We start from the raw sequence: 20414 nt of genomic DNA on the forward strand, positions 1-20414 counted from the left end.
GTATCACACTACCTAATGTTTTTGTGATTTGAAGACCACTTGGGCAGAGTTTAATTGAATAAATACTGCATAGAAAATGGAAGGTTTCAAGCTTTATGAGCATATGATTGGTTTTAGATATAGTTGTGCTGTTTTATTTGGGGAGTACTTTAGCTACACAGTTTATAATAATCCCACTCTTCTTTTCCTACAACTTCAGATCCTGTGTAACTAGCTAAATTGTCTAGGAGGATTCTCTAATGAGTAAGTTTGTTAAGGGTAGAGGAAAATAGTTAAGCATAAAAAAAAAGTCCCTTAAAGCTGCTTTTTTTGGTGAGGCAATTGGGGTTAAGTGACTTGCCCAGGGTCACACAGCTAGTAAGTGTCAAGTGTCTGAGGCCGGATTTGAATTCAGGTCCTCCTGAATCCAGGGCCAGTGCTCTATCCACTGTGCCACCTAGCTGCCCCTTAAAGCTGCTTTTTAAAGTCTTTCCAAAGATAAGTTCTGTAACCCCTGTTTCAAGGGATATTGAAGGTCTTTTATATTTGGAATTAGCATAAGGTAAAAGGGCACAGAAATCTTTGGGTATCTAAGCAAATCTAGCCTTCAACATGCATTTTACATAAGCATAAATGCCTTAAATCACCCCTCATCACTTCCTACGTGGACTAATATAAAACAACAACAACATCCTAACTGGACTTTCCAGCTTCCAGTCTCTCCCTTTTCAAATCCACCCTCCACACGATGCCAAAATAATCTTCCTAAAACACAAGTCTGACTAAAAGTCTCTCCTCAGCTCAAGGATCTTCAGGGGCTTCCTATTGTGTCTAGGATAAAATACAGTCTCCTGAGCTTGGCATTTAAAATCCTTCACAGTTTTAACTCCGGCCTATGGAATGTTACTCCCCCTCACACACACCACCTTCCAGCCAAACTGGCCTACTTGCTGCTGTTTCCTGAACTTGACATTCTCTCCAGATCTACATGCCTTTGCAAGTTGGTCCTTTATGCAAAGAATCCACTCTCTATTCACTTCCCCCTCTTAGAAAAGTGGCTACCAAAGTAGGAGCCATGACTTCACCCAAAAAGGTGTTATCCTTCCTACCCAAAGAGTGGGAAGATGGGTGGCATCCCGTTCACCCCAGAATGACCAACTGTGGGGCTTGTTTCCCATATAACTAAACCTACCTACTCTATCCCCTAAAAGTTCCTGTCTCCCCTCTTCTGAGCCAGGCATAATCCTTTCAGGGCAGTTTTAACCTAACCACTACCCAGATAACCAAACAGAAGCTGCACAGGTGCATTCTCCAGATCAACTGGTGGCTGCGGCAGTGCCCTTTGGAGGGTAGACTCTATACTCCAGGGCAATGACTGAGTAGGAACCTCCCCTTCCTCACTTTTCTTTTTGGATGGGACAAAGTGAGCTTTGAATTTTAGATCTCATGATATTATCTATCAAAATCCACCAACCCTTTTCCAAATTTCTCTATTTCTTTCAAGAGCACCACCATCCTTCCAGTTACTCATGTTTACAATCTTTTCACACCCCCTACATACCCAATCGTCACATCTTGGATTTCTACATTCACAACATCTTTTTCATACTTTTTTTTTTATTCTTTTTTTTTTTTTTAAGTGAGGCAATTGGGGTTAAGTGACTTGCCCAGGGTCACACAGCTAGTAACTGTTAAGTGTCTGAGGCTGGATTTGAACTCAGGTACTCCTGACTCCAGGGCCGGTGCTCTATCCACTGCGCCATCTAGCTGCCCCATACTTCTTTATTCACATAGCCACCCAATTTCAGGCTCTCATCACCTTTTGCCTGGACTACAAATAGCAATAGCCTCTTGCTCTCCTGGACTCAATCCCCTTTCCAATCTATCCTCCACGTGGTTACCAAAGTAATTTCCCTAAACTCCCCTACTTAAAATTGCAGTGGCTCCTTAGTGATTTTAGGAACAAATGTTATTTCATCCTTAAATTAAAAAAAAATTTGTGTAAATATAATGATGGATATAATTATTAGTACAATAATATTAATTCAAATACATCCAATTTATAAATGAGTAAATATACAGATATTGGGTGGTAAATGTTCATTTTTTTTTTTTTACTGATAAGGTTGTGGGATCAACAAAGCTTGTAGACCATTGTCTTAGAATCTCTAGGTTCCTTCAAGCCTGAATTTATGTGTCATCTCCTGTAGGAAGCCATTCTAATTTTCTTAGCTCACTCTTTTGCACATATCCCTTCCCCTCATTATCATGTATCTTTCTTTCTTTTTGGTGAGGCAATTGGGGTTAAGTGACTCGCTCAGGGTCACACAGCTAGTAAGTGCCAAGCGTCTGGGGTCGGATTTGAACTCAGGTCCTCCTGAATCCAGGTCCAGTGCTCTATCCACTGCGCCACCTAGCTGTCCCCATCACGTATCTTTCAAAATAATGTAAACTCTTTCAGGGCCAAGATTATTTTTTATTTTGTCTTCATATTCTCTAGTGTTTAGTACATTATCTTGTACATAGTAGGAGCTTAATAAATGCTTTTTGGATTGGACCAGATTTTTGTGACACACCAAGGAGACCTCCTCAATTCTGGCACAGACAGCAAAATATTGTTATAAGGTATTAAATTAAGCTTTTATTTTTGTAGGTATATTCTGAAGGTCATGACAACATGATATGTTCATATCTGTGTAATAAGCCATGTTACAACAGCACTGTACTACCTACACCACTTGTGGTACTAATATACCACTATTATGAGATTTTTGCTCTATTATTCATTTACTAGATCATTAGTTCTATGTGAGAAAACAGACCAGAAAAAAAAAGTTCCTTAAAAAAAATGGAAAAAAACTGGTATTTGTTTATGTATTTGGTCAGGTAGAAGAGGTGGAAAGGAATAAAGCACAACAGTTAAAAGAAAAAACAAAAACAAGGAAGAAAGAAGAGACAACAGTGTCTAAAAGAGAGAGCCATACGTAAGTGAAAAAAGATACTGTTGTGGGGAAATAGGGTAGGGGGTTTGGGATCCTTAGGAATTCCTCTTTAAAGAATTACACCCTCTTGCACACAAATCCAATAGAATAAGATAATAGTTTATTTAGGGGCTGGGGAAGGGAAACCAAGAGAGAAATCCTGGGACTTCTCATGGGGAGAAGGCATGGCACAGAGCATGGTTTTGAGATACTAATTTCCTTGAGCAGGAGACAGGCAGGTAGATACTTTTATAGAGGACTTCTGCAGGTGATCATCTGACTGTATAAAGTTCCCTTATTGAGGGAGGACCATCCCCCACTGGTGGTGGCTGGAGGAGTTGGGTGAGGGGTGGCTGCGGATCTCTGCTCCTCAGGCCACAAAGGCAGCAGCCATACCTAATCTTATTTACCCAGGGGTGAGGGAGACTGGAATGAAGGGTGGTGGTCCCAAGAGCTAGCTCAGTTGCCTCAATTCGGTTCCACTTATCTCTTTAGGTGTGTCTGTCCTTTGGTTTAGTTTCTCAAGGAGAAGGTTCTTTGATGTACCCCAGAGAACTTCTGGGGTGCTAGACCCTATAACAATACTAACAATTTTTTTTTGCATGAATTCTTTACAATTTCACTCAGGTACATACCCCAAACCATTTGTCTTCAAGTAAAAAAGTGTAGAACTTGGGAGAATGTAATCTAACTGCCTAATTACAATACATTACTAATAAGCTGAACTATATTACTAGTAAAACTCTTCAAATTGCTTTACTAATTAAAAATTAAAAGGACCTAAAAGCTCCTACTCCAGAATGAATTAACTCGGTTTTTTTTCCCCTTCTGGGATACCTCAGCCTAAAGCTTAAGCCCTAATTCTCTGAGATCTAGATAACATATGTGACCTGAACTTTTATATTTCTACCACAGAAAACCCAGTGTCTGCAACAGTGATATTTCGTGTTTGGGATAGAGATGGATTAAGATGGAAAGGGACTTAATAAAGAAAATCATCATTTCATAATGAAAATAATTTTAAAATACCAATCTAATGTTATAAATTTCCATTTCAAAGCTCTAGTTTCAGTATTGATGCTGCTATAGTTCCAATACATTTCTTCCCTCCTGCTTCTGCCCAGAAAGACAGTTTTGTCTTTCTGAAATAATATATCATATATAAGCTGCCCTTACTAGTTATTCTGGAATCCAAGTCTGGACAATGTCAGTAAATGGAATAATCTCTCAGTTAACCACATTTTCCAACTTTTTCACAATTACAGAATTTGTTGGAACACTGGAGGGGAGGTAGGTGATCTCTGCTTCTACCCTTTTCCCCTTTCTCCCTTTCCCCAAAAGTCAAACCATTTATGCATCACCAACTCTTAATCCCTACCACCTTATTGAAAATACATATACTTTATCTATGCTTTTTCTTCTTCCCATTATTTACTAAAATTTCCACTCAGTCAAGAAGATTAGCAAAGTGTATTCAAGAAATCTAAGATGTCAGGAACTTTTTTTTTGTAAACTACCCAAAGGAAAACGTTAGTCAGATCTCAAAGAAGTAGTGTGGTATAGTAGAAAGAATACAGTCTTTGAAATACTGGGACTTGGATTTGAATTCTGTCTCTTCCTTTTGCTACTTTCTGTGTGATCGTGGGCAAATCACTCTCTCTGGATCTTGATTTTCTCATTTATAAACTAAGGGGGATATGGACTAGATGATCTCTAAAGTCCTTTTCAGCTTTAAATCTATCTTGTATTGCCACCTGACTAATTTTGTTATATATTTCTTTATTTGGCTTATGAGAAGTAGTTGGATAAATGAGTTCATGAGAGAACAAAGAGAAACTTGGCATTTAAATTTTGCTTCTTTCTTTGACTGGATCAAGATCTAGCCATCTCTTCTCTCCACTGTTGTTTCCTACTTACCATAATCTTACTTCCATTAAGATCCCTTCCTTTCTCTAATTCCTCCAAGAAGGCAAAAGTTTACCTGTCCTTGATACATCAAGGTAATATCTCATATTACTTCTTTTGGGGGAGGCAAAAAAAACCTAGCCCCCCTCCCCCTTTCCTTTTCCATTGATCCATTCAATTCAGGATCTGTCCTTGGTACTCTGACATCCCTTCTAGCAGAGCTCATCCATTTATATTATTTTACCTATCAATTCCAGATTAATTACTCCCAAATCTGCCTCTTCAGTACTAAACAATCACCAGTGCACCAGTCCCAACTACCTAAATATTTACATTTGGAAGTTCCCCTTCAACCCCAGAGTGGAAAACCTATTTGACTAGGACTCATGAAATTGTAATTCCAGCTCTATAAACTAGCTTTGTGGCCTTGGGCAAATTAGTTAATCTCTCTGGGCCTCATTTTTTTCAGGTGTAATATCTTTCTTTCTTTTTTTTTTTTTAAGTGAGGCAATTGGGGTTAAGTGACTTGCCCAGGGTCACACAGCTAGTAAGTGTTAAGTGTCTGAGGCCTAATTTGAACTCAGGTACTCCTGACTCCAGGGCCGGTGCTCTATCCACTGCGCCACCTAGCTGCCCCCAGGTGTAATATCAAAGGGCTGGAATAGCTGATCTCTAAGGATCCTTTCAGTTCTAAATTCTATGATTTTGATGTCCAAAGTCTTCATTTTTCCTTTCCAAATAGGTTCCTGTTCTCAACTTTTGTCAAAGTACTACCATTTTTTCTTCAGTTTAGAAGCCTTGGAAATAGTTCCATTTACCAAGCACTTTGCTGTTTTAAAAATGCTCTTTAAATTCTATGAGACAAGTAGAGGAAATAATTTTTATTTGCACTGGAACTGATGTCATTGGTATGGGGAACTACTGGTGAGGAAATTCTCACTGCCAAAGCAGATCAGCAGGTGTTTTGCAACTTAAGAATTGCATAGGGTACTAAGGGGGTAAGTGACTTGCCCAGGGCAACACAAATAACCAAGATGTGTCAGAGGTGGGATTTGAACCCAGGTGTTTTGACTCCTAGGCTTGCTAGATCCTCTAATCACTTTATCTGGTTACTTTAGACTATCAGTCCCACTTTACAAATGAGGAAACTGAAGTTTAGAGAGATTATATAACTAGTCCATAGTAACCCAAGTTCTTTGACTCTTGAGACTGGGGCTTTTTCTATTATACAAAATTGTTTCTCTGCTAGTCAGAAGGCACCTTTTACTAATTAATTCTTTTAAAAAAATAAATTATTTGATATTTTTTGTTTCCACATAATCTACATTTCCCATTGTTGCCCTCCTTACCACACATCCCTTTTAAACATTTTTAAAAGCAAAAAAAAAATGTTCAGCAAAACTAGCAAACATATTTAAAAATCTGATATCAACCAACCAATAAAGTTATTAAGTGCCTAATATGTGCTAGGCACTGTTTCTTTTACTGGTTTTTTTTTTTTTTTGGCGGGGCAACGAGGGTTAAGTGACTTGCCCAGGGTCACACAGCTACTAAGTGTCAAGTGACTGAGGCCCTCAGGTCCTCCTGAATCCAGGGCTGGTGCTTTATCCACTTTGCCACCTACCTGCCCCCTTTTACTGTTCTTAATGAAGGTGGTGGTGGTGGATGGGCTTCGACATTGCTTCCAACCTACCTACTCAGTTTCTGTCAACAAGTATGGGCATCTCCCAGGGGAGATTATCCTTATTGGTCCTTATTCAGACCAAAAACAAGGTGCATCTGGTAATCTAACTTCCTAAACTTAAATCTGCCTTTTTTTCAAAGGACAACGGAACAAACGGAATTGGTTTTGATAACATTTGGGCTAAAAAGGAGGAAAGGATAGGCAACATTTTCACAGAATCCTAGAGTTGGAGGAGACCATAAAAGCTTCTGGTTTAACTTCTTTGCCCTATGTAGGATTTCCCCTTATTATAACCACTAGACTGGCAGCCTTGTAAAAGGCCTGGGATTTAACATTTTTTTTTTCACTATCTGATATTTTATGACCCTTGCAATAGGAAAACAAAGCACTTTAGCAACAGGGTGGTGTAATGGAAAGAGAACTGGACTGGAGTCAGGGACAAGTAACTCACCTTTTCAGTGTCTCAGTTTAACCATCTGTAAAATAAGGCAGCTGAACTAGACGGTCCCTTCCATTTCTCCATCCTATGATCTACCTATCTAGAGGCACGGTTTAGAATTATCATTATTTGGGGGAAGTTGTGCCTGTGTGTGACTTATCAGGACTACCCTAATTTCAAGAGGAAGGGGACGAGAATTTGGAGGTGAGGTTAACAACTTAATACGAAGGAGAGAACCAGTTGATGCTTGTTTTCCTTTTTGACTGCGGGGTGGAGAAGCAGAAAAATTCAAGAAATGAGGTCTTAGGAAGGGAGGCAGGGCTGTAACCCGGGACACGACCGAAGGGGCCCTCAGGTATCCAGGAGGGGAAGAACTGGGCACATCCCCCGGGCAGTCCCAGTTACAGACAAAGAGGCGGGGAGTTTGGGAGCCCAGAAGGGTTCCCAAGAGCATCCCCAAGCGTCCGGGGCGGGGGGGTGGGGGGGGTTGTCGCGGAGAGGTTGCGGTTCCCCCGGGGTCCGCGGGCTGGCGCCCTTGTTGGGGGAAGAAGGGCTCCCCGAGGAACGTTGGCAAGGGTCGCCAGGGAGGGAGCGGGGGTGGGGAGCTGTTTTTAAGTGGGACTGCCCCCCGTCGAGTAGTGCCGAGAGAGCAGTCTCAGAGACTGCAGACCCCGGGGGCGCGGAGGGAGAACGATGGCTGAGGCAGCCTTCGACGCACTTCCCGTGCCAGTCCCCAAACCCAACTCACCCGAGTAGCCTCAGTCCGCCCGCCCGTCAGCCTGCTTTGGCCGCCGCCGTTCTCCAGCTGCTGCTACCGGCCCGCGCAGCCGCACTAAGCGCCAGGCGGCCCCACGTGACAGACCGGCCACCCGGTCGGCTCCACCCCCTCACTCTTTCCCACGTGACCCTGTGGGGCCTCCCCTTCACACCCCGGCACCACCCCACCCCGCCTACAGTAGCCTTTGCTCCCTCCCCCATGACGGGCAAAATGGCGGCGTCCGCGAGGAGTGTACTTAGCCGCTCGGCCCGGGATACCGGTCACATTTTGGGGCGCCACTTTGTTCTCGTGGCCAAGTGCTTGTGTTCCGCTACTGCTTCGGCTCGGCCTTCGAGTGCTCAGCAGCTAGCGGAGAAGCTGCGAGCCAAGAAGGAAGAAGAGAAAGCGAAGAAAAGAGAGGTAAGAGGATCAAAACTACGACTCCCAGGAGGCAGTGCGCGTGCCTGGTGGGGGCGGGGTGAGGTGGAGAACGGTGACCCCTTGGGTTCCGGGGTCCCGGAAGGGACCGCTGCCGATCAGCTGCCGGCGTTCAGTGGCGTGAGCTCAGCCGCTCCTCGGCCTGCTGTGGCACCTGCGGCCTCTTCTCCATTTCTTTTTATTTTTTAAAATAACTCGATTCTAATCTAACTGGAGGCAGTGTCGTGGGGTGTAAGGAGCGCTGGCCTTGAATTCAGGAAGACCTGGGTTCAAGGTCGACTTTAGTCACACGCTGGCTGAGTGACCGCGGGCTAGTCGCGTCACTTCTCGGTACTCTAGGTCAGGGCTTCTTAAACTTTTTCCACTCGATACCCCTATTCACCCGAGAAATTTTTACGCAGCCACGGGTATATAGGGATATAAAATAGGTATATATAGCCTTTTACTGTTGCCAAATTTTTCGCGATGCCCACATTCAGTTACTGGACCCATAGTTTAAGAAGCTTTGCTCTATCCTTACGAAATCCTAAGTCACTACCTCCAAAACACACATACAAACATTCCAAGAAACAAAATTTAAAATGAAAATTAAATTTCATTTAAAATGCAAATAAAAAAACCCGTAATATCCAAACTATATATATATATATTTTATTTTATTTTATTTTATTTTATTTTATTTTATTTTATTTTATTTTATTTTATTTTATTTTATTTTGTGTGTGTGTGTGTGTGTGTGTGTGGCAATTGGGGTTAAGTGACTTGCCCAGGGTCACACAGCTATTAAGTGTTAAGTGTCTGAGGCTGGAATTGAACTCAGGTCCTTCTGAATCCAGAGCCAGTGCTCTATCCACTGCGCCACCTAGCTGCCCCTCAAACTATATTTTAATTTTAATTTACTGAAAACATTTGGACCAGAAAGGAGAAAACGTATCTATCTTATACATTTTGTTTTGACACAACAGATAATTCCCAACAGACACCCAAACAAGCCCCTCTATAAAACCTATCCAAGAAAACAGTTTGATCACCCTTTGTTAACAGGGGTTATATCTAGGGACTTTGATAATATGGTACTGATATTGATCATCCTATGTTTTGTTGCCTTCTGATAATGATTATATTTACCTTGGTTTAGTCTGTTGTGTATGCTGTTGTGCTGCTATATCTTTCATATCATACAAGTCTTGCCATGTTTCTCTGACTTTTTCATTCCTTATGGGATGGCAGTATTTCATGTATTTCATTACATTTGAATTAGTTTCAGGATCACACGTTCATATCACCAATAGTTGGGTATAAATTTTGTTTCCTTCCAACTTTGTCTTAACTCATGCTGCTATGAACATTTTCAACATGTGGTTCTTTTTTTTTCTTTTTTCTTTTACTGTCAGCTACCTTTTGGGGCTATACTACCAGTAGTGGCATTGCTGGATCAAAGAGTATGCATGATTTAGTAATTTTCTTGTGTAATTCCAAATTGTTTTTCAAAACTGTTGAACTAATTCACAGCTCTACCAGCAGTAGGATCCCTTTTTTCCATCAATGAGTTTTCATTCAATCAATAAACATTTATTAGGTTCCAGTCATCTAGGTAAGATAGCCAATTAAGAAGCAGGTACTAATATGTCCTCTCCTCTTATTTCCTCTGTTTCAGCTTTTGACCTTGTGCAACTGAAAGTTTCAAAGTTATCAATGATAACTTTTTTTAATCTGGTTTCTTTATCTTGCATAGATTGGAAGTATAATGACCATTTAAGGGCCTGAACCCCTTACTCATCAGCACAGTAGCTTTGACCCACTGTTTTCTTTTTTTTTTTTTGTGGGGCAATGGGGGTTAAGTGACTTGCCCAGGGTCACACAGCTAGTAAGTGTCAAGTGTCTGAGGCCGGATTTGAACTCAGGTACTCCTGAATCCAGGGCCAGCGCTTTATCCACTGCGCCACCTAGCCGCCCCTATGACCCACTGTTTTCAATCTGAGACAGTTTGCCCCTTTGTTCTTGAGGATTTATTATAATAGTGTAGGACTTAGTGTAAACATACAGTTTGCCCAATTAAAGCTCAGAACTCTGGAACTCAAGTAATCTATTAGCCTCAATTCTCAACCCCCCCCCTCCCTTTTTTTTGGTGAGGCAATTGGGGTTAAGTGACTTGCCCAGGGTCACACAGCTAGTAAGTGTCAAGTGTCTGAGGCGGGATTTGAACTCAGGTCCTCCTGAATCCAGCGCCAGTGCTTTATCCACTGCGCCACCCAGCTGCCCCCCTCAATTCCCTTTTAACAGTGAATACAGTCATACTTGCATACCAAATGGTGTCTTAATTGTCAGCTTTAATGGCCCTTTTCTCAATTCTCATACATTTTGAACTTTCTGTGGCCTTTAACAGTGTTGATAACCCTCTCCTCCTTGAATATTTGCTCTTCTCTAGGTTGTTGTTGTTATTGTTTTGTCAATGCTCCCTTCTCTTTTTATCATCTGACTGCTCTTTCTTAGTCTTCTTTGCTGGTTCTTTATCTAGATCATGCCCACTAACTAGAAGTGTTTCCCAAAGGTCTGTCCTGGGCCCTCCTCTCTTCTCCCTCTTTGTTTTCTCACTTTCATCTCCTGTCTCCACCGTCTTTTCCCTGGCTATTCCCAGGCTCAGTGGCTTTCTCTAAGACTCAGTTCAAATTCTTTCTTCTGCAAGAGGCTTTTCCCAGTCCCCTCACTGCTAGTGCCTTCTCGTGAAATTACCTTCCATACTGTATATACCTGATCTCTCACCTATTAGTATATGAACTCCTTCAGGTAGGAGCCATGTCTTTTTTGTAACCCTAGTGCTTAGCTCTTAGTAAGGACTGAATAAATGCTTTTTCACTGACTTTTAATTTGTGGGGGATATTAAAGTCAAATGTCACTTCCTATGTAATATCTACTCTGACCTGCACCCCCTTTTCGTGTGAGAGTGTGTGTGTGTGTGTGTGTGTGTATACATGTATACACACACACACACACATGCCCACACATATATATCTCTGTGTGTGTCTGTGTGTGTATATGGCTTTCTCTCTTGCTTTATATTTACTTTAGATGGGTACAACCTTGCCACAGGCAGACAGTTAAACCCAAGAGGCACCATCACATGGGGTATAAATGCTGTAGAGAAGAATTCTGCCATCCTCAGTACCTCCTGCTACTGACAGGGTAGGGAACCCAAGCTAGTGAAAACAGCAAGGTAATTTTGAGGAAGAGATAAGAGATGGCATGTTCCAGGCATGGCAGATTACTACCATGATCTCAGGTACCTCTCCTCTGAGACGCTGAGCCTAAGAGGCCTGGTAATGGCAATATGCCTCAGAATGCTGCTCCTGTTTCTGTACTCCACAGCCATTGTTGAAGGGGAAAGAGATCCCCCCCAATACCAGCTACTTGCCAATTGCTATTGACAGGCTGGTAAACCTGAGGTTCTTGTTATAGCAATGTCTGCATATTACCAGCCCTGCTTCCTACCTAGCTCCCACAGCCATTTTGTCAGGGAGCAACCCCTAGACAACAAGATGCAGAAAAGAAAATTCTTACGGCCAAAGCCCTTGACACCTCAGAAGGGACTATGGTTTAATCAGTACAACTGATATTAAAGGAGATGCATTACCATTTACCTTCCTGCTGCAACTTAAAGAAAACCAAGTCTTTCCATCTGACTTGCAGCTGAAACGGTTTATATATTTTGTCTCTTCATATTAGAATATGAGCTCCTCAAGAACAGGAACTGTCTTTGTAGCCCTGGCTCATAGCATGTGCTTTGTACATAGTAAGTGCTTAATATGCTTTTTCATTTATTTCATTCTTTGAGAACTTTTCTACCTCTTTGTCCTCCTCCATTCATGTTGAGTCATAAATTACACAGTTATTCTCATGTTGGTCTTCTTGCAGATGCCTTTGTGTACTGCAATACAACGTGACCAAATGCCTCATGAAATGTTTTTTTGTTACCCCTTGAATATGGCTATGAAAACACCATAGCCCACTCCTTTATTTGCCTCTCCAAGGAGGAGCCATGAGCCAATCTTCCATTTAGATGCAACTTCCTTCCAACATTTGGTTTCATTTATGGTGAAAATGTCATGATTCAGAGGATTCACTTCCTTCAGTGATATATTCACTTGTCCATCGTTAGTTATAGATCTCAGAATTTTTAGAGTACCAACTTAGGGATACTTAAGAAACTCTGAACCTTCTGCATGTAGAATAGGATTTTGTTGCTGTTATTTGTGAGTATCTTCCTGTAGTTGTAATTTTTAGTATTTGTCGTTTTTCATGGTGCAATTATATTCAATTATTTTGATCTATCACAATATATTAAGCCATTTTCTAATGTCTCCATGGTGACAAACTGTTAAGACTACTGTTAGTGATACCTTTTTTCTCTCAGGTGCCTAGAGACCCTGTTCAGAGGAGAGTGCAGGAGCTGAAGCAGTACACTAAACAGCTACAGAATGTCCACCCCAATGTGTTATCTAAGGCACTGAAGAGAGGTATCCTACATGAAGACAAGAACCTTGTTGTTATTAACAAGCCATATGGCCTCCCTGTGCATGGTAAGGATCAGAGAAGGAAAAGAGGAACTGAACTGAATTGTTGATGTGCCAGCTCTGTAAAGCTGTCTGCTATGTGTTGGGGGTACACAGATTTTCATACCCACAAGAAGTTCATATTCTGTGAGGCTAGGGAACACAGCATACACACACATAAGAATGATCAAAGATTGAGAGTGATGAGAATGAGGGAGGCACCCAAATAACGTAGCGAGAGAACACTGGCACACTTTCAGCTAGAAGGAACAGAGAAGGCCTTGTGGAGGGGATGCCTAGAGTTTTTAAAGGTGGAAAGGACCTTAGAAACAATCAGCGGTCAGAGCCTAGATGGCAGAGAGGAAGAATTACTAAGCTGAGCTCTTCCAACATTCCCCTTAAAACAACTTTAAAATAACATCTCAAAGTGAATTCTGGAGTGGCAGAGCCAATAAAAGGTCAGTGAGACATTTTTCCAACTCAAGGCAACTTAGGAGGTCAGAAAGAGAGATCTGTGACATGGGGATGGCAGGCCACCTGAAGGCTGTGTGAATGAAACACCAGTGGTAGGACTAGGTGGTAGCAACAGAAGGAGCTGCAGCTTCAGGAGCTCTCAAGCCAAAGATAAGGTACCTGGCAACTGGTCAGAAAGAGATTGCCGGGGCCCCCTGTACTAGCTGGGACCAGACACTTTGTCCTGTACTCCTTACATTCTTTTATGAGCAAATAATCCTGTATACAAAGAGGACTAAATATAAAACATATACAGAATAATTGTGGGGGGAATCCCTAGCAGCTGGGGGGATCAGGAAAGGGTTTATGGGGATAGCACCTCAGCTGAGCTTTGAAGGAAACTATAGGGTTGTAGTGTTGGAGGTGAGGAAAGTCTTCCAGGCATAGGGATAGAAGTGTGGATACAGGAGACAGAGGCCATTAGTGAGGAACAGAAAATGGGCCAGTTTGATTGCAGTGTAGACGGTGTGAGGGAGAGTAATGTGCAATAATCTTTGAAAAGTGGGCTAGAACCAAATAGCAAAGGTCTTCAAAAGCTACCAGAGTTTGTACCTTATTCTAGTGACAGAATGAGCTGCTGAAGCTTCCTTAGTGGGGGAATGACATCGGCAGATCTGTCCTTTGGGTATGAAAATCTGCAGCTGTTTGGAGAATGGATTAAAGAGACCAATTAGAAGCCTATTGTAGTGGTCTCAGCAGAAGGTGATGAGTTCCAGAGCTAGGATGGTGGCCATGTGAATGGAGAAAAGGGGGCACCGTAAAGTATTGTGGCCTTTGTGACTGAACTCCTTGGAAAGGCCATCTGAACAGGCACCTCCCCTTTCTCTCACTCTTTTCTTAACACAATCCAGCTTCTGACCTCATCATTCCACTGAAACTACTCTGTCCAAAGTTACTAAAGATCTCCCTATTCTCATCCTTCTTGACCTTTCAGTAACGTTTGGCATGTTGCTCATCCTCTTCTTCTTGAGCTCTCTTCTCTCTGTTTCTGAGACACTCCTCTCTCCTTGTTTTCTGTCAGAACTTCTCAATCTCCTTTGCTGGATCCTCATTTTCACACCCTGTAACCATAAGAGTCACACAGGCCTCTGTCCTGGACTCTGTTCTCTCTCTGTTCTACTCCATTTAGTGATCTCATCAGCTCTCATGGATTTAGTCACCATCTCTATGCTCATGAGTCTCACATCTACCCATTCTGCTCTAACCTTTCTGTTGACCTCCAGTCTCACATCTCCAGCTACCTTTCAGACACATTCAAGTGGATATTTAGTAGACATTTTAAACTCAACATGTCCAAAACTGAATTCATTGTCTCTCCTCCTAAACACTCTCCCCTTCCAAATTTCCCTATTATTGCTGAGGGCATCACCATCCTGGTACTCCCCCAGGCTCAAAACCTAGTTGTCATTCTCAGCTCCTATGTCATCCCCCAGATCCAATCTATTGCCAGGGCTTGTCTATTTCACCTTTGCATCGTCTCTCAAATACATCCCACTTCTCTCCTCTGTCACTGTTACTACTACGGCACAGGCCCTCATTGCCTCACACCCAGAGTATTTCAGTAGACTTTTGGTGGATCTGCCTGTCTCAAGTCTTTCCCCACTCCAGTCCATCCTCTATTCAGACACGAAAGGGACTTTCCGTCATTTCCCTACTCAATAAACTCTGGTTTATTGGTGGTCTGTCACCTCTAAGATTAAATACAATATCCTTTGGTATCCAAAGCCCTTCACAATCGAATTCCCATCTATAGTTTCTATTTTCTTACACCTTACTCCCTGCAAAGCACTCTTGGATCCATTGACATTGTCCTCCTGGCCGTTCCATGAACAAGATACTCCACCTCTCTGGTCCTGACATTGTCTCTGGCTGTCCCCCATGTCTGTAATATTTTTCCTTCTCCTCTCTGCTTCCTGGTTTACTTCAGGTTCCAACTAAAATCACACCTTCTCTAGAAAACCCTTCCCAGTGCCTTAATTCCAGTGCCTTCCTTCTGTTAATGATTTCCTATTTATCCTATGTGTAGCCTGTTTTTACATATTTGTTTGCTGCTTGTCCTTCCCATCAGATTGTGAGCTCCTTGAGGGCAGGGATTTTTTGCCTCTTTTTTATACCCTGAGTACTTAGAACAGACCTGGCACCTAATAGGTACTCAGTAAGTACTTATTGACTGACTGGTATATTGTAGAATTAGATTTGATAGCAACTGATTGAATACAAGGGAGAGGAAAGAATGAAAAATGGCTTTGATATTGCATACCTGGGTGATTGAAAGGTGATATAGAGGTAGGTTTGGAGAGAGAGTAGGGGACAGAAATTATTTCTGTTTTGGATATGTTCAGTTTGAGGGGCCTGTGGTGCTTTTAAATGAAGTACATGAGTTCTGGAGAAAGGCTGAGGCTGTTGGTTGAACATAGACCTGATGGTTGAACACATGGGACTGAATTGAGTAATCAGCAGTGACTGATGAAGTTAAGAGTTAAAGGAGGTAAGTTTTGAGTATAATTTTGTTTGTTTGTTTGTTTTGTTTTTAGTGAGGAGGCAATTGGGGTTAAGTGACTTGCCCAGGGTCACACAGCTAGTGTTAAGTGTCTGAGGTCAGATTTGAACTCAGGTACTTCTGAATCCAGGGCCGATGCTCTATCCACTGTGCCACCTAGCTGCCCCTGAGTATAATTTTAAAGGATGAAAATGAGTCCCATTAAAGTTTGGTTGAGGGCTGGCAAAAAATAAGCTTAAAACTAGAGAATAGTGGCAAGCTTTGAACAGAGAGAAAAGTGAGTTTACCTTTTTTGATCAGGATTTGCCAGTCTTCAGGGTCCTTGAACATTGACCCCCCCCCCCCTCCAGCCAATTAAGGACCCTGAAGTAAGAGCCTAGGTAGCTTTTAGTAGAGTAAAGAGAATGCTACTTGTTCCTACTAGGGTCCTTTGAAAACTAAGGGCAATAGTTTCTCCTGCCTCTCAAGAGAAGATGTTATCTTCTAGTAGAATCCTTTTGTTTCGGATGGTTCAGTCCTGTTTTGTTCTGCCCTCTTCATAGGTGGCCCAGGGGTCAAGACCTGTATCACCGACATCCTGCCTATTTTGGCCAAGATGTTATATGGCCACAAAGCAGAGCCATTGCACCTCTGCCATCGCCTGGACAAGGAGACAACTGGAGTGATGGTGTTGGCACGGGACAGGGAGACGGCTCACCAAGTCCAAGAGTTGTTTAAAACTCGGCAGGTGGCAAAGAAGTACTGGTAGGAGCAGCGTTGAGACAGTTAACTGAGCTGCAGGACTAACTTTTTGTCCCTTCACTCAGCAAATGTTTATTGAGCACCTACTGTGTACAAGACGTTGTAGGCACAGTAGAATATCAAATGTTCCATCCCTATCATTTCCCAGTACTCTGCTCCTCTGCCTCCCTCTCCATCAGAACCCTTCCTTATAGAAATTCATCTAAGAAAACAGACTGATAGAATGACTGTTTCTGACAGTGTATGCCTTCTAACTTCCTTTCATAGCCCTAATATACGACCACCTCTCTAACAAGAGGAGCCAGGTACATTCTTCCTCATCACTTCTTTGGGGTCAAGATTGGCATTGCATTGATCTGTCTTCTCATGTCTTTTAGTGTTGTTTTCCTTTACGTTATGGTGGTTGTTATGCTTATTACTTCATACAAGTTTTCCCCAAATTCCCTGAATTCTTCATATTCAATTCAAATAAATTTTTATCCTGAAATAACATTCCATTATATTCATACATCATAGTTTGTTCATACATTTTCCAAATAGTGGGCACCTGATTTTTTTTTTTTTTTTGCTACCACCAAAAGTAACAGCTGTGGAGAGTTTGGAGTGAATGAGTCTCTTTCCTTAATCAAAATAGGATTTTAGGAAGTTTATCATGACTGTGGTTTGTTACCAGTCTGTACTGATGGATAGAAGTTCCGATGTATTTATACTCTTAATGAAGTATTTTGGTTGTACTGTTTTGCACATCCATTGCCTTTCCTAGGGCTTAGTCCTTGCCCTTGAGCAAGGGCTCTTGACCTTTGTGTGTCTGTGTCTTGGACCCCTTTGGCAGTCTGGTAAAGCCTCTGGTACCCCTTCTCAGAGTCATCTTTTTAAATAATTGAAGAAACTTCTAAAGAACTTAGTGAAATAAAGATATATGTTTTTTTTCCCATCCAAGTTCACAGAAACCCCTGAAGTCTCTCTATGGGCCCCTTCTTAAGAAGCTCTGCCCTAGAGGAACTTTTTCTTTGGAAAACAAAGATCAGAAAGATGGTGGTTCTTGTCTGCCCACAGCCCTTACTAAGGATTGGACTCCTTGGAATGGGACAGTGGTGGTGAAAAACCACATGCTATTCTTTGAACCCCTTGTTCCAAGGGACACCTAGCTGACAGAATACTCTTTTCCTAGCGGGAAGCCTACATTTACAAAGAAGGGCAAGCTGATGAGAGGGGAGCCTTATTCTGTACAATGAGGCGAGGGTGCTGTAGGAACAGTCCTTTTTTGTTTTATTTCGGTCAAGGCAGGCAGAACTAGTCCCTCTGATCCTGTCACCATCTTCCTCATTTAAAAAAAAAAAAGCATCTCTCAAATAGCTAATTGTGATTGCCTTTACGCGAGGCCCCCTAAAGACTATACAGATCCAGCAGGTAGACATAGAATCATATTCTACAAGTATAGACCCCTACACTGCAGGCTCCTCTCCCCTTCCCCCTCCCCATTCATCTCTGCTAGGGATGTGTAATACTTGTGTTCTGTCCCCTCTCCCTAGGGCCATCTGTGTGGGCGTCCCCATGCCTTCAGCAGGGATGATAGAAATCCCTATCATTGAGAAGGAGGTGCAAGGCCAGCAGCAACACCATAAGGTAGGTAGGCATCTTCTGGGCAGAGCTTTCTTTTCAGCCCATTTCCTTGAAGTTCTCTCTTGATCCCTCTGGTTTCAGATGACACTGGCACCCAGCTACCGCATGGAGAATGGGAAAACCATGAAGGTGCGTCCAAACAGGCATGCTCATGTTGCTGTGACCCAGTACAAGGTGCTGAGCAGCACTCTGTCCTGTGCCCTCCTAGAGCTGCAGCCCGTCACAGGTGAGAATTGCCCTCCCAGAGCGAGGTAGCAAATCTAGATTGTTTCACAATGTCTTGGTGCAGTTGTAAGCTACTAGAGCTTTTTGGGCCCCTTTTGGGATCTTCTGTATAATGGCCCAGTGAGCTCTGTCCTGTGTTCATTGTAAGAGTCTTCGCGTGACTTTGTAGGTATTCTGACTACTCTGTGTCATTTCTTGGGTGTCCAGGGTGAGTTCGGTAAGATTCAGCAGACATTTAATAAGCACCTCTAATTGCAGAGTATAGTTCTAGACTTTGGGGTAGATGCATGGTAAATGAGATGTCATCTCCAAGGTTTTTACTATTTAGTAAGAAGGTAGGACATGTACACCAATGTTTTGAATGTGATGGATTTTCTGAAGATCTGCTTTTTTCTTTTTCCTCAATTATTCAGGGGTGAAGCATCAACTTCGAGTCCACCTAGCCTTTGGATTGGGGTGTCCAATCCTTGGGGATCACAAATATTCTGACTGGAACAAGTTGGCACCCCAGGTAGGAGGACCTTAACTTCTTCCAACGTACCACAAAATAGGAAAGATTGTTCTTTGTGCCCAGTGAGTCAAAACCCCAGAATGAGTCGGTTAGCAAAGGACTCTCAAGTACCCTTTTGGTATGTAAAATTGGACTGGATATTTGGGCAGTGTGGAACAGGCAGAAACAGCTCTTGGGGAGCTTATACTCAGATAGAGGAGTTAGATGTTCAGACAGCAGAAGTATGTTATATATGCCATGAAAATCCATAGACAGAGCAACGTCGGCGGGTCAGGGCAGGGAAGAGCTTGTATAGAGTTAATCAGGAAAGCTTTCCTGCTTTATTCATTTCCAGCTTTAATTTTGGGTCTCTGAAAGTTAATGGTGACCTTTCACATCATTGCTGAAGAGCCAAGGAATTCAGCAGGACAGGTAGAACCCATTCTTTCTGAAAGCCTCACAGCCAGACTAGTGGTAAATGAAGGTTTGCCAAGGGTTATAATCTCTGGATATAAGGTTCTCAAGACAATATCTGATCACTTCCCAGGTGTACTCTGGAAAAAGGAGGCTAGGAATTGCTCCTTCCCCCAGCAAGGTTTTAAGAGTGGTACCCTCAGAGCAGAGGCTCTTAGGCCTTTCCTGCTCTTTGAGGATGTGTTTCCTTCATCCTTTTTCATGGACTTCTCTTTCCCTTATGCAGAAGCTGTCTGTTGGCATCCTGAAGAAACTGGGTCTGGAACAGACAAAGACCCGTTACCTTCCTCTCCACTTGCATGCCCAGCAGCTGATCCTACCTCCCCTGGGCTCTGAGAGCCAGGACCTTAACTTGGTTTGCAAGCTCCCCCGATTCTTCGTGCACACTTTATCACGCCTATGCCTGGAAATCCCTAAAAAAGACTGAAGAGAACACAGTGTAGGACAATCGGACAAGTTTTCATTGGGCTCATTGGCTTTGTTTCTGTGAAACGAGGTTAAAGAGGTGACCCCCAAGGAGGAGGTCTTCATCTTCCTCCAGGTACTCTTGACTTTGAAGTTGAAGATGCTGTCTGGGTTGACTTTCTGTGGAATTAGAATCCAGTATCCAAATGTACAAGGGACTGAAGAGTCTCGGTTGTTTGGATTCTCTTACATCAAACAACGCTTATTTTCTGATAAGGGAAGCAGGTTGTGGAGATACTTGTTTTGAGGGTCTGTATTAACGCCTCACTTCACTGGGACAGAAGAACCCTGCCAAGCTAGGCAGACTGGTCCAAGGGGGAGAATGAAATGTAGATAATCCCCAAAGATAGAAACAAGAACCAAGAGCTATATTCTCCCTGCAATAAAATTCTTATCTAAACTCTGTGCTACTTACCAGGTAAGTTCTTATGCTTGAATGCCCCTCGAGGCTTAACCTGTGTTTGCTATGCTGAGCAAACAGGTTTCATAGAGCCTCTCAGGTGCCATCCTCTGCGGGGACTCCAAGGTCCTAGACTTCCCCATTCCTGCAATAAAGAACTCGCCCTTACCCGATCCTCAGGTTACCTTTAGGGCTCTGTTTAGGGCTAAAATTCTAGCTAAACTGTCTAAAATATCTAATGAGTGGTCAC

At 42.6% G+C, this 20414-nt stretch overlaps 2 protein-coding genes across 4 annotated transcripts in view; one reads left to right on the forward strand and one right to left on the reverse strand.

Moving 5' to 3' along the window:
- The window catches only part of FAM118B (family with sequence similarity 118 member B), a 111154-nt gene extending 103289 nt beyond the window's left edge, over positions 1 to 7865 (reverse strand). For 2 of the 3 annotated variants that reach the window (XM_043990750.1, XM_043990752.1), the window contains exon 1: positions 7737 to 7865. The gene's annotated coding sequence lies outside the window, so the exon portion shown is untranslated. The remainder of the gene's footprint in view (positions 1 to 7736) is intronic. The other variant, XM_043990751.1, reaches the window with a different exon arrangement.
- A 93-nt stretch (positions 7866 to 7958) lies between these two features.
- Positions 7959 to 20164, forward strand: RPUSD4 (RNA pseudouridine synthase D4). The gene is made up of 7 exons (XM_043995332.1): positions 7959 to 8165; positions 12595 to 12760; positions 16289 to 16490; positions 18020 to 18113; positions 18192 to 18336; positions 18749 to 18846; positions 19526 to 20164. The coding sequence occupies exons 1-7, from the start codon at positions 7965 to 7967 to the stop codon at positions 19724 to 19726; spliced, it is 1107 nt and encodes a 368-aa protein (XP_043851267.1). The 5' UTR covers positions 7959 to 7964; the 3' UTR covers positions 19727 to 20164.
- Positions 20165 to 20414: the final 250 nt, after the last annotated feature.

This window comes from Dromiciops gliroides, chromosome 3 (genome assembly GCF_019393635.1).
Source record: "Dromiciops gliroides isolate mDroGli1 chromosome 3, mDroGli1.pri, whole genome shotgun sequence".
Taxonomy (NCBI): domain Eukaryota; kingdom Metazoa; phylum Chordata; class Mammalia; order Microbiotheria; family Microbiotheriidae; genus Dromiciops; species Dromiciops gliroides.

Excerpts from the sequence above, each read along its gene's own strand:
- RPUSD4 (XM_043995332.1), top strand. The coding sequence starts at position 7,965 with ATGACGGGCAAAATGGCGGCGTCCGCGAGGAGTGTACTTAGCCGCTCG. Across the intron at positions 18,114-18,191 it reads GCCAGCAGCAACACCATAAG|ATGACACTGGCACCCAGCTA; the intron begins GTAGGTAGGCAT and ends CTCTGGTTTCAG. Across the intron at positions 18,847-19,525 it reads GGAACAAGTTGGCACCCCAG|AAGCTGTCTGTTGGCATCCT; the intron begins GTAGGAGGACCT and ends TCCCTTATGCAG.